We start from the raw sequence: 20232 nt of genomic DNA on the forward strand, positions 1-20232 counted from the left end.
AAGCCTCCCTCCCTCCACCATTCTCCCCCTGGTCCGCCGCCCAGAAACCTTCTTCCCGACATCAATTCTGACATCAGAGAGGATGTTCTGGGCCAAACAATCGTTGTTTTTTTTTTTGCATGGCAGGGAGGGACAGGAAGCGATTGCCTGTCCCGTTGTCCCCGTGCACAGCTTCAGGATACTGTCCCTGAAAACGGGACATTTTGGCATCCCAAAGCTGTATGCGGGGACAACAGGACAGGGGATCACAAAATGGAATGGGCCCGTTCAATATGGGACGTATGGTCACTGAAAATGGAAATTATAAGATGTAGAAGCCCTGCTTGTTCTAGTTTTTATTTCAACAGGATCAGGGAAAGAGGAGTGGGGAACAAAGGAATAGGAATCAAGAGTGGAGGGGGGAGAGAAGCACAATTGATGACAGGCATAAACAGTTGACGACAATGTGCGGGGTCCTTCATATTCAGAAAGTGAGACTATGTGGTGTTTCTGTGGGGGCAACTGTTATACTGGAGCTTCTGAACCTTTACTGGTTTTGTGTGCATGAGAGGTATGGTGTTAATTACAGAACTACTCTTTTTGAATTCTTTGCTGTAAATATTATCCTAGTGCAATAGGCGAGACATTCTAGATCAGTGGGTGGTGTCCCCATGGTCATGTGTCATCTGCAGAAGGAATCCCGTTTGGATTTTTCTCTGTGCCTCTTCTGTACTTCCAAAAAATCCCAGAGTCACAAAAACGAGAGAGAAGTGTAAAAGAGGACCTATAGGGGTATCAGACAACCCGGCAAACAAACTATGTTCGCAGGGAAAAATTCCTCATTTGCCCCACGGTACCCCCACCTCCTATTTTTTAATAATTATTTTTAAATAATTTTTTAATAATTCTTTTCAATTGTCTTCTATCTTACTTAGTTAATTTCATTAAATAGTTTTTTCGATTCATAAGCAAGAGGCTTATGAATCGAAAAAACTATTTAATGAAATTAACTAAGTAAGATAGAAGACAATTGAAAAGAATTATTAAAAAATTATTTAAAAATAATTATTAAAAAATAGGAGGTGGAGGTACCGTGGGGCAAATGAGGAATTTTTCCCTGCGAACATAGTTTGTTTGCCGGGTTGTCTGATACCCCTATAGGTCCTCTTTTACACTTCTCTCTCGTTTTTGTGACTCTGGGATTTTTTGGCACTGACAGCTGTTTTATTATTTACAAGTGATTTTCGAGTGGACATGGCTCTTCTGTACTTCACCATGCTCCTTAACTCCACCTACAGTTTGTTCCTTATGCACGTGTGCCTGCAGGAGTATTTTTGTTCTATTCTCCACATTTTATTAAGTGTTTTTAGTCTTTTCCTCGGGATTCATGTGCTCGGTACGTTTCTTTCACTATGCCTGCATTGAGAACACACAGACTTCTGTCTGTAGTTGACAGGCCAATCCCAGTGGGTACCTGTTAGCCAGCCTGGTTACTTTTCTTGGGAGCTCATGGCCATCCCTGAAGTTGTTTCACCTACTGCTAAGCAGGGGTTGAGCGCAGGCTGTTAGGTGCCCTTAGGAGGCTCGGTGGTGTCTTGCAGGATGCTGGCTGCATTTTCTCACCTCCACCCGTGCCAGTGCGTGTTCCTCCCCCTTCCATCTCTCCTTTCACCTCATTGGTCTGGTATCTGTCTCCTCTCCTTCCCCCCTGCTCTGGCATCTCTCTCTCCGCTCCCTTCCTCCTGTTCTTCCCTGGTCTTCCTTCTCAATTTATTTTCTGCCTTTGTCTAAATTCTTTTTTACTATTCAGTCCTCAATTTCCCTCTTTCACTGTGTCTACCTATAGCTTGCCACCTCTTTCCCTCACTCCTTCTAGTAACTAACTCTATCCTCTTCCCTCAATCCTGCATGTGCCCTTTTTTTCTTTCTCCTCCCCACTTCCTTCCAGCATCTGCTCCCCCTTTTCCTCACACTTCCATTCAGCAGCTGTCCTTCCTCTTCCCCACACTTCCATTCAGTGTCTGTTTCCCTCTCTCTACCCCTTCCATCTACTGTTCACCCTCTATCTCGCCCCTTCCATTCACTGCCCTCTGTGCTCTTTCTATCCAGTGTGCACCCTCTCTCTCTCTCTTCCATATGGCATCTTCCCTCTTTCTATGTGCCTTCCATAAACTATCTATCTCGTGCCTCTTCTCTCCTTTGTACATGATTGATTTAAACTCTGTCACCTCTGCGTTTTTCTCTCTCTGTCACCACCCCCTCCCCTATGCTCTGGCATCTCTCTCTTCTCCTTTCTTTCCTTCCCACCTCACAGTCTGGCATCATCCCTTCCCTGATTCCCGGCATCTCTCTACTTTCCTTTTCTTCCATCTCTCCCTCCCCCTCCATGCTCTGACATCTCCTCCTTCCTTCACCCCCTTCCTTTTCCCTTGATCTGGCATACCTTCCTCCTTCCCTCCATGCCCTGGCGTCTCTTCTTCCCTTTAAGCCCTGGCATCTCCTTTCATTCCCTCCAGTTGGGTAGAGCAACACTCTCCCCAATTCTCTCCCCTTCTGTTCCCTTTCCTCCTTCTGTTACCCATGGCCTGGTGTCCTGAACTTTTTCGGGCAGTAGCAGCATTCACAATTCACTGCTGTTGCCGGCTTCAGGCCTTGCTCTCTGTCTGGTCCTGTCTTCATGAAAACAGGAAGTAGGCAGGACCCGGCAGAGAGGAAGGCTGAAGCCGGCAACAGTAGCAAATTGTAAATGCTGCTGCTGCCCGAAAAAGATAATGGCACCAGGCCTTGGAGCACCTGAGGCAGACCGCTTCTCTCCCCTCCTATCTCTCCCCCCCCCCAAGTGAACCTTTCCGACCCTCCCAGCGAGAGCAGCAAACCTCCCTCCAGTAGCGTCGGCTGCTTCGCGGCTTTCTCCTGCCGGTGCAGCGTCGTTGACGTCATCAGTGACGCGGCAGAGGGAGGAGAAAGCTGTGAAGAAGCCGACACTACTGGAGGTTAGGTTTGCTGCTCTCGCTGGGAGGGTGGGAGCGCGATAGGGACCGGGCTGGCTGTGCACCCTCCCTAAGGCTGCACCCGGGGTGGACCGGCCCCCCCGCCCCCCCTTGGTACGCCACTGGCCGAATCTTATGTCTAAGTCTTTGCAGGAATTGCATTTGGTCACTCAGCTGACTCCGTCCTCTTCTTCAGCCTGGCTTTCTGGTGCGTGCTCACAATCTCCCATCTTTCTTTGGCAGCCTGATCTGACCATTTTAATGTCAGCGCAATGTGACTATCTGGAGTGCCCGCAGGTTCTGGATTAGCCTAGAGTGGATTCTTTGGTTAGGCAGGTACCTGACTATACCTCTCTACCTAGGGAAGGTGCTATGGTACTTACATATATTTCATAAAACACTAAAAACCTTTTTATTTTCTAAGCATTTAGCAACTCGCTCCGTTTAAATTTATTTTTTATCATTACTTGTACATTTAGGTTTATCTGAGATATATATATATATATATATATATATATATATATATATATATTTTTTTTTTTAAGATGACCCGGTCTATAAATTTAAGGTTTAGTTTAGATATTCAGGACTGCCATATGGATGTTGTCCTCTGGAGGCTTTTTGATGCAGCTGTTTTGGTGGCGTCTGTTGTCACACTCGCCTATCTATCTCACCTACGCACCCTGGAGAAGTGAGGCTGTAGATTCTTCTCCTCAATTTATTTTGGCTAGGTCAGCTTATGTGACTGCCGTTTTATATGCGTTATGTGGGTTTTTGCATTTTTCCATTTCTGCATGCAGAATGCTCTGGCTTAGACAATGGGCTGGTGATTCCACTTCTAAAGGTTTCTTTGGTGAGTTGTTTGGCAAGGGCCTGGTTGACTTCATGGATTCTGTGGTGTTCAGTCACCATAAGACCCTGCCTCATACCAGACCCAGACCCTCTGGGTTCTGGTCACTCTAATATTCATGGCTCCAGGCATTCCCACTCATATTCCAGCACCATGTTTCAGACAAGACCTTCCAGCTGTGGTATTCTGGCTACAGATGTGTCTAGCTATCTGGATCCCTTCCTGCACCTCCTGCCGGATCCCGGCGCCTCGCAAGTGAAGACCGAGCAGAAGTATTCATTTAAAAGTTTGGCTTTGTCGGAGTCCGATTCTACATAGTTCCCATCGGGTTTCCTAAGGAGTACTATCCCATCTGTGTTTCTTTTTCTGTCACTAATATACCGGAAGAAGGATTTATCGCCCTTCTTGATGTTCTTCGCAAGGTTCTCCTCCATTCGGAGTTTGGCCTCCCTGACTGCTGTTTTGACCGCTTTTGACTTGGCCAGATAGTCTTCCTTGGATTCTCGCTTCCCTGATAGTTTGTAGAGGATGAACGCTCTTTTATTTGTTTTTATGAGGTCTGCGACACTGCGGTCTATTGTTTCTACGCCGTTTATTTACTGATTTGACGTAGCGATTGGTTGTTTCGTGTAAGGTTGATTTCAGAGTTGACCACATTACCTCTACATTATCTGTTTCGGCATGGTTTTGCAGTGCCTGATGGACGAAATCTCCTATGCTTTCGAAGTTTGTGCCCTTAAAGTTGAGGACCTTGGTTGATGTGCTTGACTTAGTGAAACCTTTCCTGAGGTTGAACCATATCATGTTGTGGTCACTGGAGACCAACGTATCGCCTGTGACACTTTCTCCGTTGGTGAGTATTAGGTCTAGTATCGCCCGATCCCTAGTGGGCTCTAATACCATTTGTCTGAGTCTCGCTCCCTTTATAGAGGTTAATAGCTTCCTGCTGCCACTGGACGCAGTGGGAAGTTTGTTCCAATCCACATCAGGCATATTGAAGTCTCCTAATAATACTGTGTCTCCACGCAAAGTAATATTCTCAGTGTCTTTGACTAATTCTATATCCATGTCCTCCTGTTGTCTTGGAGGTCTGTATACTACACCAAGATACAGGCATTTGTCCTTCCCCCTAGCCAAATTCACCCAGAGGGATTCCCCATTGGTTTGTGGAATCTCCCACAGGGCATCTGGACAAGGCGCTCCATGTGCAGGCTAGCGCTTGCTGGATATTCAAGGTCTAAATCGGGTGCCACCAGATACTCCATATGCTTTATTGTGCCACTGAATGGCTCCAGCCCTCTTCTGGAGCTGCATGTACATGAGCCTCTCAAGATTCCTTGCTCTCACATGGAACCAGTGCTATCTGTTATAACAGCAATGGCCCCGAGAGTGTCCCTTGCTTCTCTGGATTAATGGGGGCATGCTTGCCTATCTTGATCTCTCCAGCCCACCGCAGTTACTTGTGATTTAACGTCTTGTACAAACATTGCCAGTGTTTGACTCCGCCCTTTGGATTAGCAATGGCTCCTCGTGCCTTCGTTGAGGTGATGGCATTCGTAGCGGCATACTTAAGTACCATAGGTCTGTAAGGACACCCTGTCTTGGTTGACTGGCTAGTCAGAGCTCCCTTGTTGGCTGAGGGTTGATGCATGCTGCATCAGGTGATCCAGGTGCTAGAGGACCTTTAGTTGGATTGTGAATTTGACATAGTAGTCTCTCAACCAGGCAGTCTTGAAATACCTGGTTGTAGAGAATGACATGAGGACAAATTTTTCCCCGTCCCTACAGGAACTCCATTTCCCTGTACCGTCCCCCTGAGTTTTGTTCCTGAAAGCTCTGCCTTAACCACCCATGCTTCAAACACTTATGATTTTAAAGTGTTTGAGGCTTGTGCAGATGAGGACAGCGCTTGCAGGAATGGGGAAGAGACAGGAAAAGAGCTTGCTGAGATGAGGTGGGGAAAAATTTATCCCGGTGTTGTTCTTTTTAAAATGACTATGCTTCACCTCATCTTCTAGGGACATGCAGCTTGCTTCTGCAGATGTCATGTGTGCATGGGGGGTCATTACTAAGGTTACCAGATGTCTGGATTTCCCCTGCATTGTCTGGAAATCTGGACTGTTTTTCAAAACCTGGCACTTTGGGTTTTGAAAAGCTTCCTTGAAATTACATCCTGCAGGGATCTGCTTAGGCGCAGATGCCATGTGATGACATAATGTGTGTATGCCCTCCTGATGAGCAGCAGGTGACAGGGCTAGGGTGGGTATAATGAGGTGGGGATGGGTGGAACTGGGGGCAGATCTAGAGGTCTGCATTTTACTAAAGTAAAAACTGGTAACCCTAGACCAGGGCTGCCCAAGTCCGGTCCTTGAGATCTACTGGCAGGCCCAGTTTTCAGGATATCCACAATGAACATGCATGAGAAAGATTTGCCTGCACTGCCTTCTTGGTATGCAAATCTCTCTCATGCATGTTCATTGTAGATATCCTGAAAATCTGGCCTGCCAGTAGAGCTCGAGGACCGGACTTGGGCAGCCCTGCCCTAGGCATTACCCACTGGTCTAGAATGTCTCGCCCATCTACAGGAAAAGAGCTTACCAAAGTTCAGCATAATCTAATTTTCTATTTCACTGTCAAGCTTTATAATTTTAGGGTGAGGGATTAGATCAAGCTCTGGCATTCTTCAGCTAAGCATAAAGATATTAATTTCTCTTTCTGATGCATGATTGAAGGCTCAGCACTAGACTACACCCCTGACCTCTTTCCTGTGGTAGGGGTACATCTACTCCTTACAGGGCTGCGCGGTCCCAAGGTGAGCTTTCTTCTCACTCGAGCATCAGCTTTTAGTAGCAATGATCCGGGCCCTGTGCACTTCTTTCTAAGAGCGCATGCGCTGGTCCCACCACGGCGTGCCTTATCAGTCAGGTTGCTAACTTGGAGGCTGTCACCGATTCCTCCTTGTGCCCAACAGGTGGCGCCAGAGAGTGCAGGCCGCAGTTCGCGCCCCCCCCCATCCGAAAGGCGGTGGTGGTGGGCGGGGCCTAGGCCGGCGCGGTCACGTGACGCGGCGCTCATGGCGGACGCGGGCGACCGTTCTGCACTTGGTTGAGTTGGTGCAGCCTCAGCCTCGTCATGGCGGAGAGAAGCGGCCCCGAGCTCGCTGCGCTGCCTAGGGATGTACGTGAGCAGCTGGCTGAGCTGGAGTTAGAGCTATCGGAGGGTAAGTGCGGTTTTGGTTGGTTTACCTGTGAGCCCCTATAACCAATGAATTAATGAATAATATAACCCAAGAAATATCTCATTGTTATGGGGTGGGCAGCGCGCGGCAGTCCTCAATGTTTTCTCGTTATAGTAGCTGCTCAGGCTGTGCCTTGCCCGGGGCTTGGCTTCTGGTCTCGCGCTGGTATTGCTTATGCGCGGCCGAGATCATTATTTCCAGCATATTGCTCTCAGCTGTAGGTGTTCTTTGTGCTCCTGCATTGCATTTTCGCCGCTGTTGCTGCGCTGATGCTGATAGGCTTTGCTCGGGTTTAGTAGGGTTTTTATTGTACTGCAGTGCTTCCCTCCACCCCCATACTCGCCTTCTGTATGGGGTGGGGACAGTTCATGTGTTGATACTTTTACTCTTGTTGAAATGTGTGGAACAAACGGGAAGTAGAAAGGTAACAATGGTAAATGACTTTACAGTTTTTGTTCCGAGTTTTTTTTTTTTTTTTTATTGCTGTGTTCGTACATACCCGCTGAGGTTTTCTTCTTTCTAAATAAACTTTGGGCTGAAATCTTGTTCTCTTTTCCCAGAGGATGATGTGTTTGTGATAGGTGTATATATACTTGCCGGTATCTGCTCTTTTAACGGGTTTGGAGTGTCTTTGTCTGTAGGTGTTCTTATCAGCTTGGGTTTATTCGGGTAGAGATCAGGGAATGGAGACTTTTATGTTTTTAGTTAGTTGATTCCTTCTATGTCATCTCAAACTTATGGTGTCCCCCCCCCCCCTCCCTTAACCAATTAATGTGAACAAATGCTACTGTCAATATTATTGCTGAAGAGTACCATTGCTTCACATTTTCTTTTAAAAGAAGAGTAGGTGCAAATTTAAAATGGAACAAAATGTGCCAGGATGTTATAAAAAGGACTTCTAGAAGAGAACATGATGATATGTAAAGCATGAGAGAGAAATTGGAATACAAACAGTACAAGTGTATAGGATAGCCCTGAAGAGCTTTGGGAGGAAGTGAAGATCCATTCAGAGGTTGGGTGGGCTCTGTGGTATGGTAAAAGGAAGGGAGAATGTGTGTATAACAGCAAAATAAAGGCCCAAGTAATAATCTCTTCTTTTACATAAACTTCTAATATTCCAATCCCCCTGGCTTTCTACTACAATAAAAATGTTTAGAACTTCTGCTGAAAAGAACAAAAAGAAGCGTACTGCTCTGGAAATACCCATCAGCATACATTTAATGTAGAAACTGATAGGCAGGATTGCAGCGAGCTATATGCAGGTAGTTTGGGTGCACAGGGAGGCAGGGTTCCAAAACTGAGTCCTGTGCATTGCTTTCCTTTGCTTGGCTGTAACTCAGTGGGCAAGATAGGAATTCAAGGGGCATTTTGCACATGGCATGTTTCTGGCTCTGAACAGTCCTGTGAACAGGAGTGACAGTATAACAGTATCTGAATCTGTATCAACAGTTTGCATTGGGGACAAAATTTATTCCTTACTACAACCAGAGAAATAGCCCTATTCTTACTTTCCCTGGATTATAATTATTTTTAGGGAGTAAAGGGAATGGGAGTGTTTATGGAAAGCAACAGAGGCTACCACAGATTAATGACTAGAAGATGCATATACAGTACTTCCCCTTTCTGCTGACATACAGTTCAAGACTTTCTGCTGGATCTACATTTCTTCCAATCAAGGTTGCTCTGTACTTAGCCCAAGCTATTTTGCACTCTGATAACATTTTTAGGTTTGCTTCTTCTCTAGGGAGGGGGTATTTATCCATCACCTTTCCTTAAACTGTTCTTTACCTTATTCTTGTTAATCTCTTGCCGCCTTATATTATGACTTTTTGTTTTACAACTTCCTTACCAGTAAAAATCCTCCAAAACCTTTCAGATTTGCTAGTTCCCCATTATCTTATTTGAATGTCTTTGTCTTGCTTCCATATTTCTTATTTCATTGGACTTGTTGGTATATCATAGTAGCCTTCCTATGAACTGTCTCTATTTACCAGGTGAAGTTTTGCCATTATAAATTTACAAAATAAATGCACAGAATGTCAGTAGAGACTTTTCCTTTGTGGCTGTACAGCACTGTGTACATCTAGTAGCACTCTAGAAATAATTAATAGTACAGTAAACTGATTCTCTGTTAACCGGAACTCAATTAACCAGAACACTCAAGCAACCAGAAAAATATCTAGGAAATACTGAAATACTTTAAATAAAAATGAAAATAAATTTCTGGCAGATATTTAATTTGGCACGCCACACCTGAATACGCCTACACTTTGCCTACCAAATTTCTGGTAGTTTGTCTGGAACAGTTTATGGTAGTATGGGGGTATAGTATTAGGCCTGTTTTTAATAGTAACTCTCAAACAACCAGAAACTAAATTTATCTGGCATCTCTATCAATCTCCATAGGTGCCGGTTAACTGAGTGTATACTGTAGTAGTGGTGGCTTACATTAAAAAATATATATGTGATCATCTCTGTGAAAAAATGACTAGAGTCACCAGAAGTAGACTCTCCAAAATACTTAATAAAAACACTGAATTTATTTTTGTTACACAGAAAGTTGGAAAATCATACGTTAGTTCCATGCTTTGCTTGTTATTTAATGTAACCCAATTTTGATTTGAACCCATGATGTGAGAAAATTGACTGTTCTCAACATTTTGGATCCTAGATTTTAGTCATAATTGCTTTTGATAGCTTTTCGGATTGCAGGCAAAATACCCCCCCCCCCAAAAAAAAAAAAAATGAGATAGTTTTGTGATGAGTTCAGGAATACATCTAAGTAAAATATCATATAAAGAGTAAACAATCTAACCAGGTAATATTTTACATCTCTAGGACATTAACTGTTGAAAGCCTAAATAAAATAGGAGGCCTTCACCTTCTTTCTAAAAACAGCCTCCCCCCCAACCAAAAACTAGATCAGTTTCCTGACTGAGGGCCAGATTCTCAAACTTTTAACGCTGTCGCTAAATGTTTACCAACAGTTTACCTGTAAGCATTTTAGCGACAGATTATCACTGTCAATAGTGAGTTTTCTAGCAGTCTCCGACAATAGCATGCAAATGAACTCTTCAACATTGAAATGAGCCCTTTGGTGGATTCTTAAAAAATGCTGAGCCATTTTCTAAAAGCGGCATCGGCTTTTGGTGACAAAAATAAGCGACTGGTCCAGGGGTTCCGGTCAGTGTAAGAGACTGCTTGAAAGCCTGTGTTGTGATGCAGCAGGAGAGATGCCCATTATCTCCCTCTGCATCACAACACTCATTCCCTGCAGTGGCAGCGAACACCCCCCCCTGGAATTGTGGCAACACCCCTCCACGCAGTGGGAGAGATGCCCCCACACTCCCGCCACCCTGAAATCCTGGCCATGTGCCACATGCTCACCACCTCTGCAACGGGAGAGATGCCCACACTCTTTCGCTGCCAAGAAATCCCGGCCACACCGCTCCCTTCCCCCGCAGTGGAAGAGATGCCCACACTCTCCTGCTGCTCTCCTTGTGCAGAAGAGGACAGAGTCTGCAGGAATGGGGTGGGGACTTGATGGGAAAATGAGTTCCCTTGGGGATGGGGAAAAATTTGGCCCCATGTCATTCTCTAGTGCTATTCCTTTTTAACCAAGAACTAGGGAGTAGTGCTGCCTGATTCACGATTCAAAGTGGTTCACCAATTCTCTTCGGATGAATCAATTCGAATCGATTTAAAAGAAAAAAAAACTGGCATCCTGATTCGGTAACTGATCCTCCTCCCTTGCCCCCGAAAACAGGACCGGCAGCGCATCCTCTTGCTGGCCGCTGCCGCACCTGCTTTAGAGGGCAAGGTGGAGGGTCAGTCGGGAAGTGCTGGTATCCGGCTTCCCCCCTGGCCTCCTGCGCACCATTTACCTAATATCAGTAGCCTGCAGACTCGCACAGATCGCAGTGCTAGCCATCTTGCAAGCTGCCATACATCTTTGGAGTTGTTTCTTCTGCCGTGATCCTGCCTCTGATGTCAGAGGAAGGGCAGGACCGCGGCAGAGGCAACAGCTCCAAAGACCTATGGTAGCTTGCAAGATCGCTAGCACCGTGATCTTCTGTGCGAGTCTGCAGACTACTGATATTAGGTAAATGGTGCGCAGGAGGCCAGAGGGAACACGCAGGCCTTTGGAGGAGGGGGGTAGTACAGGCCTTCAGTGGGGGACAGGCCTTCAGGGGAGAAGTACACGGAGGGAGGGAGGGAAGGGGGGTTCAAAGAGATGTACATATGCCGGACTTTGGGGAGGAAAAAATAAGGGATCTAAAAACAGAGGAGAGGGAGAGAGATGGTGGACAATGGGATTTAGGGAGGGAAGGAACAGAAAGGGAGAGAAGTTGGACACAAGGGCGTGTGGAGGGGCGATAGAGATACTGGATAGGAGGGTAGTTGGGAAAAGAAAGGGAGAGTTGCTGGACCCTGGGGTGGTAGGGAAGGAGGGAGAGATGCTGGATGAAAGGGTAGTTGAGAAAAGGTAGATCTGTGGATGGAGACGAAAAAGAGGGAAGGGAAATGGAAAGGGAGGATAGAGATAGTAGATGGATGATTAGCACAGAGAAAGAAGAAAGGAGACTGGCAAGCAAGTTATCAGAAGACAACCAGAGCCAGGGACCAAAAAGATTTGAATAATGACCAAACAACAAAAGGTAGAAAAAATAATTTTATTTTCTGTTTTGTGACTCGGACCCCAGAATAACTGAAGTTTGCCCAAAGAGCCACAAAATAACGTTAGTCTGCAGAGAAAATAAGAGGAGGAGGAATTGCCATTATAGCTAGAAACACCATAAACCTAAAAATACAAGACAAAACAACCAATCAATACATGGATTTACTAGCCTGTCAACTTTCAAGCACATCACTTAAAGGAACGCTAACCTGCGTTCTTTGCTACATAACCACAAGTAACTGGAACACAGCTAAACCAATATTTGAAGAATTTATTTATCGAAACTCTCTAACGACAACCTACTTCTAGGAGACCTTAACCTCAAAAACCAATCCTGCAAAAATGTAGAAACCTTACTAGTATATCTCGAGGCCTTAACATATAAAATCTTAGATCCTCAAACCACACATGTAAAAGGACACCAACTAGACATCGTAGCCTACATGTCCCAACAGCCCACACAACCAGAGATCCAAACATCAAAAGGAAATTGGAACCGATCTCTTTGGTCTGATCACTACACATACTCCTTCTAAATAAATTGGACCAGTAACAAAAGCATTCCAATTACTCAACAAACAACTTACAACTCACACAAACATATAGATCCCACCACATTCTGGACAAAAACAGACACCATAATCCAATACTACACACCCAAAGACTTCATCTCACAATGGAACCACTTAAGTACTGCTACCCTGGATGAGCTAGCCCCAGAAAAACCTAAAACCAAAATCCACAGAAAATCAGACAAATGGTTCAACAACGAACTACTCCAACTTAAAAGACAATGCAGACAACTGGAAAAAAATGGATAAAAAGCAGCCAAGAGTCCACAAAAGCAGCATGGATAGTAACAAACCGAAAATATAAACAAAAGCTGAAAGAAAAAAGAAAGACATACTATTCAAAACAAATAGGAGAAGGACCCCAAGACACAAAAAAGCTATTCCAGCTACTAAAAGTTCTCACAGGCACCACACCCTACATAGCCAATAGCAACTCCACCCCTCCTTCAGCCACCCTCTTAGCCACATACTTAAAAAACAAGATTGCTAACATCAGAGCTACGTTCAACGGAACCCCCTCACACTTAGAGACCTCATTTCCCCCCACAGAAAAAGAACCAGTCGCAGCAGATAGAACCTGGTCCCATTTCTCACCCATACAATGGTCAGACTTCAACAACCTATATAATAAATACAGCCATGCAGCCTGTGACATCATCCATTGCCCCCAAACCTACTGAAAACCTCAAGCATATTATTCTGTTCCCTGCTTCTACAATGAATACAATCTTTACTATTAGAGGGTAATTTCTCACAAGAACTCAGCGAAATCATCATAACTCCGATATTAAAAGACCCAAAAGGAGCAACGGACCAACCGTCCAACTACAGACCCATAGCTTCAATCCCACTGTACGTCAAGCTGATGGAAGGCCTCGTAGCCAAAACCTTGACCTCATACCTAGACAAACACAACTTACTCCACCCCACACAGTCAGGCTTCAGAGCCAATTACAGCACGGAGACCCTACTAGGAACACTAATGGACACTGCCAGACAATACCTCTGTACAGGCAAGAAAATCCTGCTCATACAACTAGACCTCTCTGCAGCATTCGACCTGGTTGATCTTGACATTCTCCTACAAACTCTAGACTCCATAGAAACTCAGGCAAGGTACTTTCATGGTTCAAAGGCTTCCTACAATACAGAACCTACAGGGTTAAAACAAAGCAAGAAAAATCAGAACCATGGTTCCCCAGGGATCACCCCTATCACCCACACTATTCAATATATACACAGCCTCCCTCAGCTTCTACCTAGACAAACATGGCATAACCTCATACAGCTATGCAGATGACTTCACTATTCTCCTCCCCTTCGACCTCCCAGAACCCACCATGACAAGCACAATACACAGAACACTTGAAACAGTAGCAACATGGATGACAGAGCACAAATTAAAACTTAACCCTGACAAAACAAACTTCATCCTCCTAGAAAACAATAAAACTCCTACTTTAACAAGTCTAGTAATAAACTCTATCTCATACCCTATTGAACCCACACTAAAACTTCTGGGAGTACTTATTGACAGAGGCTGTACCATCAACCACAAATCAACAAAGTAATAAAAGCATCATTCGTGACCATGAGAAATCTAAGACAAATCCGAAAATTCTTTGACAGGAAACAATTCCTATTTTTGGTACAATCCCTTATTCTTGGACTAATAGACTACTGCAACATACTATACCTCCCATGTACATCAACCATAATAAAACAGTTACAAACTATACAAAATACAGCCCTAAGACTCATCTACTCATTGAAAAAATATGACCACATCAGAGAAGCATACCATGACTCTCACTGGCTCCCAATACAAGCAAGAGTACACTTCAAATTCTACTGCCTACTATTCAAAGCTATTAACGGAGAAAGCCCAACCTACTAGAATAACTGACTAACCCAATCCACCTCAACCAGGCACAGGAGAACCCACTCACTATTCACACACCCACCAACCAAAAATGTTAAATGAGGAAGATTATATGACAACCTAATAGCCACCAAAGCAGCTAAACTGGACAGACAAATCACCATTCTGTTATCGACCACAGACTACAAAACCTTCAAGAAAGATACTAAAACCCTACTCTTCAAAAAAAATACTTAAAACCTATCTACCCAAACCCCACCTACCCACTCTTTACCCTTAATATACTCTAATATGCCCCCAACTACCCAACTAATGCTAAATGCCTCTTTTTACCCAACACTTACCACCTTAGATCTTGACAACTCTCTGGTAATTCTTATTACCCAAACATTTATCACCTTAAGATCTTGACAACTCTCTGGTAATTCATATGTAACTCTTACGACATCTCTTATGCTATTCCTGTAAACTTATATGTAATTTCTGAAAACTTTTATGTAATCCGCCTTGAACCGCAAGATATTGGCGGAATAGAAATCACTAATGTAATTAATATGTCAGATTTCAAACGTGTATCCTGCCAGAGCTGGTGTTTTAGACCGCAAATGTGAGCTAGGATTTAACAGAGAGAGGAAAAGTTATTTTGTTTATTTTGTTTACACCACAGTGCTAGTGTGGGTAGGAGAGGGCAAAGAGGGTGAAGAAGCTATAAAATAAACCCACCAGGATGTTTGAAAGGAACAACCAATTGGGCAGGAAAATCGAATCAATTTTTTTTCCTAAATTGGGCAGCACTACTAGGGAGTATAGCCTTTCTAGAAGACCTCAAGGAACTGAAGTATATCCTCATACCTCAAGAGACTTAAGAAGTACGTGTGTTTGAGTTCTGATGAACATGCATTTAAAGCAGTATTACAGACTTTTAATTCTCTGAACAATCTAGTAACATAGTAGATGACGGCAGATAAAGACCCAAATGGCCATCTAGTCTGCCCAACCTGATTCAATTTAAATTTTCTTTTTTTTTTCTTAGCTATTTCTGGGCAAGAATCCAAATCTCTGCCCAGTACTGTGCTTAGGTAGCAAATACTTAAGTCTCAGTCAAAGCTCACTCCAGCCCATCTACATCCTCCCAGCCATTGAAGCCCTCCCCAGCTCATCCTCAACCAGTGGCCATATACAGACACAGACCGTGCAAGTCTGCCCAGTACTGACCTTAGTTCTTCAATATTTGCTATTATTATAATCTGGAGCTAATATACCTCTCTGGAGATGAGAGAACTGACCTAAAAGCCATAGTTTACCCAGAATGCAGCAACACATCTTCCAATGCAATAGGTGAGACATTCTATATCACAGGTGTCAGTCGGTCCTCGAGGGCCGCAATCCAACTGGGTTTTCAGGATTTCCCCAATAAATATGCATGAGATCTATTAGCATACAATGAAAGCAGTGCATGCAAATAGGTCTAAGAACATAAGAAGTTGCCACCACTGGGTCAGACCATTGGTCCATCGCGCCCAGCGGTCCGCTCTCGCGGCGGCCCGTCAGGTCTATGACCTGTAATGTGGTTCCTGTCCGTTTCTGTAACCTACCTCTTCTTTTTTATCTGGAACCCTCAATCCCCTTTTCTTTTAGGAATTTGTCTAAACCTTCCTTGAAACCCTGCAATGTGCTCTGGGCTATCACAACCTCCGGAAGCGCGTTCCATGTGTCCACCACCCTCTGGGTAAAAAAGAACCTCCTAGCATTTGTTCTAAACCTGTCCCCTCTCAATTTTTCCGAGTGACCCCTTGTGTTAGTGGTTCCCCACAGTCTGAAAAATCTGTCCCTGTCCACTTTCTCTATGCCCCTCAGGATTTTGAAGGTTTCTATCATGTCTCCTCTAAGTCTCCGCTTTTCCAGGGAGAAGAGCCCCAGCATCTTCAACCTGTCAGCATACGAATAGTTTTCCATACCTTTTATCAATTTAGTTGCTCTCCTCTGGACCCCCTCGAGTACTGCCATGTCCTTCTTGAGGTACGGCGACCAGTATTGGACACAGTACTCCAGATGTGGGCGCACCATTGCACGATACAGCGGCATGATGACTTCCTTCGTCCTGGTTGAGATACCCTTTTTAATGATACCCAACATTCTGTTCGCTTTCTTTGAGGCCGTTGCGCACTGAGTTGATGCTTTCAATGTTGTGTCCACCATCACCCCCAGGTCTCTTTCAAGGTTGCTTACCCCTAGCAGTGATCCCCCCATTTTGTAGCTGAACATCGGGTTCTTCTTCTTCCCTACATGCATGACCTTACATTTCTCTATATTAAAACTCATTTGCCATTTTTTTGCCCACTCTTCCAGTCTTGTTAGGTCTCTTTGCAGGACCTCACAGTCTTCCGCGTTTCTAACCCTGCTGCAAAGCTTGGTGTCAACAGCAAATTTGATAACCTCACATGTCGTCCCCGTCTCCAGGTCGTTGATGAATATTTTGAACAGGAATGGTCCCAGCACCGACCCCTGTGGAACTCCACTCGTGACCCATTGCCAGTCTGAGTAATGGCCCTTTACTCCAACCCTCTGCTTCCTGCCTGCCAGCCAGTGTTTGATCCATCGGTGGATATCCCCCTGCACCCCGTGGCTCCACAGCTTCTTAAGTAGTCTGTCGTGAGGTACCTTATCGAAGGCTTTTTGGAAGTCAAGGTAAATGATGTCTATGGATTCCCCTTTATCCACCTGGTTGTTTATTCCCTCAAAGAAATACAGTAAGTTCGTGAGGCACGATCTTCCCTTGCAGAAGCCGTGCTGGCTCGCCTTCAGTTGTCCATTGCCTTCTATGTATTCGCAGATTGCGTCCTTGATTAGTGCTTCCATCATCTTTCCCGGAACCGAGGTCAAGCTCACCGGCCTGTAGTTTCCCGGGTCACCCCTTGATCCTTTCTTAAAGATGGGCGTGACATTGGCTATTTTCCAGTCTTCTGGGATCTCCCCAGTTTTTAAGGATAGGTTACATATTTGGCTTAGTGTATCTGCTATTTCGTTTCTCAGTTCTTTTAATACCCTTGGGTGGATGCCGTCCGGACATGGTGATTTGTCGCTCTTCAGTCTGTCTATCTTTCTGAGAACATCCTCTTTGTTTACCTCTAGTTGGACTAGCTTCTCATCAGGGTTTCCGTTTATGTGCTCCTCGGGTTCTGGGATGTTGGATGTGTCCTCTCTCGTGAAGACTGACAAGAAGAACTTGTTTAACCTGTCAGCTATCTCTTTTTCTTCCTTTACTACTCCCTTCCTGTCTCCATCGTCTAACTGTCCCACTTCCTCCCTGGCTGGTTGTTTCCCCTTCACATACCTGAAGAATGGTTTGAAGTTTCTTGCTTCCCCCGCCAGCCTCTCCTCATATTCTCTTTTTACTTTCCTAACCTCTCGGTGACAGTCCTTTTGGTGCCTTTTGTGTTCCTTCTGGTTGTCCTTTGTTTGGTCCTTTTTCCATTTTCTAAATGATGTTTTCTTGTCTCTTATCGCCTTTTTCACCGCATTTGTTATCCACGCCGGGTTTTTGGTTCGATTTTTTTTGCACCCTTTCCTGAACCTCATGCATATTTATTGGGGAAATCCTGAAAAACCGGCTGGAGTGCGGCCCTCAAGGACTGACTTTGACAACCCTGTTCTAGACCAATGGTCCCCAACTTTATTCTGGAGGCCCACTAGGCCAATCAGGTTTTCAGGGGAAGGCTTCCAGATGAGGCACGGAAGCCAAAGCTCAAAAATAGCAAAGTGGAGGGAAAAAACCTCAGTTAGTCTTCATGGGTTAAAAAAAATGCAAACTGATTAATTTGAATATAAACTGAGCGAGTGAGAATGGAAAGCCCAGGGCTTAGTAGCTGAGCCAAGATTAAAACCAAACTAAGAGTATTTACCACGTTCCAAACTCCATGCATTTATCCTGTAACCTCTTGCTGCTACCATGCTATTTCTTTGGGACAATATAGCATAATGAGCCCACTTAGTCCAACATTACTGCCTTCCATAAGATATGACGAGATAATGGTGTTACTCTCTATTCCCCTTTTAATTTGAGGTCTCTGCATTTCAGATCTGCCAAAGAGAAGTAATTTTAAAGAGATTTTTCAGACTATTGCATCAAAGGCTGGCTCAATCCCCTCCTGCTACCCCCATGTCTTTCCAGTAAAATAACATTAATTCTGGTCACTACAAAACTGGAGGAGAAAGGCAAATTATGACTATTGCCTACTCTATCCAGCTTTTATCCACTTGCTGTTTGCTGGCACAGGATGCCTAGGAGAGGCCTGCAACAGGTCTGGGAGGGGGTGCAGGTGGGCACCAACTTGAATATAAACTGAGACCCCCATTTTTGGGCCATTGTTTTGGCCTAAAAATCTAGGTTTATATTCGAGCATGTATTTTCCTGTCCAGTGTTGCTGCCATCATGGGTTTGTGTGTGGAACATTTTTACACTTGTTAAAAGGTACCCTGGTCTAGAGTAAGAACCATCAGATTGGTGGTATTTTATAAGTATTTTATAAGTTGGATGCTCTCAAAACAGTCTTCTAAATAAAAGAGGTTCAAACTGAGCTGCAAAAGAAAAACCCCATTTATTTGCTTTGGAATTCTTGAAAGAACATCTTGAAATAGTGTTAGGATGCTCATATTTTTAACTAATGATAGTAATATTTGATGGAGTTGGAAAGTATATTATTTTTTAAAATTTAAAGTATTGTGTTTGCTATATTAGTTTTCTTAAATATATAGAAATGGTAACAAGCTGTGGGTGATCCCTTTTTATTGGTTTAATTTAATAGATTTGTGCAGAGCTTTCACTTTGATGAAGGAAACATATGAGTAGCTATAGGTAGCTAATCTGTATAAAACTAAAAACATTTGTGGTCACTTTTACAGTGTAGGCATTCCTTCTTTCTCTTTTAGTGGCAGGTTGTAGGAAAAGGTTGTAGGAAAAGGTAGTCCAATATCTTAGGTTTATAGCTTGAGGTGTAAACAAACTGTCCAAGTGTTTGTAAGCAGTTGCACTTTGCAGCTGACTCCAAGATTCTCTTTCCTTTTTATGGACCTGATGGGCCGCCGCGGGAGTGGACTGCTGGGCACGATGGACCTCTTGTCTGACCCAGCGGAGGCAACTTCTTATGTTCTTATATCTGTATAGGTGTAGAACCACAATTTTATAGTTTGTGCATAGATTGAACCATCAATTCAGCATGTTATGGTTGCACTACTAGTAATAACACAAACGCATGTCGTCATAGCATTCCTGTACTACTATTTATCGCTTTTATAGCACTGAAAGGCATACGCAGCGCTGTACATTTGACGTGTAATAGACAATCCCTGCTCAGAACTTACAATCTAACTTGGACAGACAGACATGACATTTAGGGTTGGGGATGTAAAACTGTATAACCAAACAATTTCACTAGAATTATTTATTTGGATTTATTAACAGCCTTTATGAAGAAATTTCAAAGGTTGGTTTTTTTTTGCCTCTTCTGCTCCCCGCCTCCCAAAAAAAGTGCAATGTGTCTGGTGGCCCTGAGCTGTAGAGTTTTGCATCTGAACCCACAAATTGCTTGCAGAAAACTGTTAATTATGGTTTTAACTCCACCTCTTTCTCAGGGAGCTGCTCCTGCCCCCTCAGTTTATTTTCTACAAGCGGGTTGCTCAGAAGTTTCTGCTCTTAATGTTTTATTATTTTGGGGTATTTTTCTAAGTTTGTTTGGAGGCTCAGTGCCCAGAAGTTTCCACGTGTTATAACTGCTGCCTGGGAAAAGATGCAGACTTGTGCTGCTGAAGTCTGTTGCTAGCAGGATCAGCCCTCGGCAACACCTAACTAGCCAACCTGCTTTTGTATTTTTGAAGCTCAGGGGCCATCCCCTGTGTAGCTGCTCACATCCCTGATTTATTCAGGAGCTTGAACGCAGGCTGTTTAGCTCCTTCTCAGCTTGGCTGGGATTAATAGTGGACTGGCTGCATGGTCCTTCCCCGTCCCCTCTTTGCGACGAGGTTCTCCGGAGGTGAGGATCAGTCC

General features: G+C 44.3%; 1 protein-coding gene across 2 annotated transcripts in view; it reads left to right on the plus strand.

Moving 5' to 3' along the window:
• Window positions 1-6840: 6840 nt before the first annotated feature.
• The window catches only part of DIP2B (disco interacting protein 2 homolog B), a 443690-nt gene continuing 430298 nt past the window's right edge, over window positions 6841-20232 (plus strand). Inside the window, exon 1 of one of the 2 annotated variants that reach the window (XM_033936084.1) lies at window positions 6841-7039. In XM_033936084.1, the coding sequence (XP_033791975.1) occupies window positions 6952-7039 (88 nt within the window). In that variant the 5' untranslated portion in view covers window positions 6841-6951. The remainder of the gene's footprint in view (window positions 7040-20232) is intronic. The other variant, XM_033936083.1, reaches the window with a different exon arrangement.

The sequence above is a fragment of the Geotrypetes seraphini genome, chromosome 3 (genome assembly GCF_902459505.1).
Source record: "Geotrypetes seraphini chromosome 3, aGeoSer1.1, whole genome shotgun sequence".
NCBI classification, from domain to species: domain Eukaryota; kingdom Metazoa; phylum Chordata; class Amphibia; order Gymnophiona; family Dermophiidae; genus Geotrypetes; species Geotrypetes seraphini.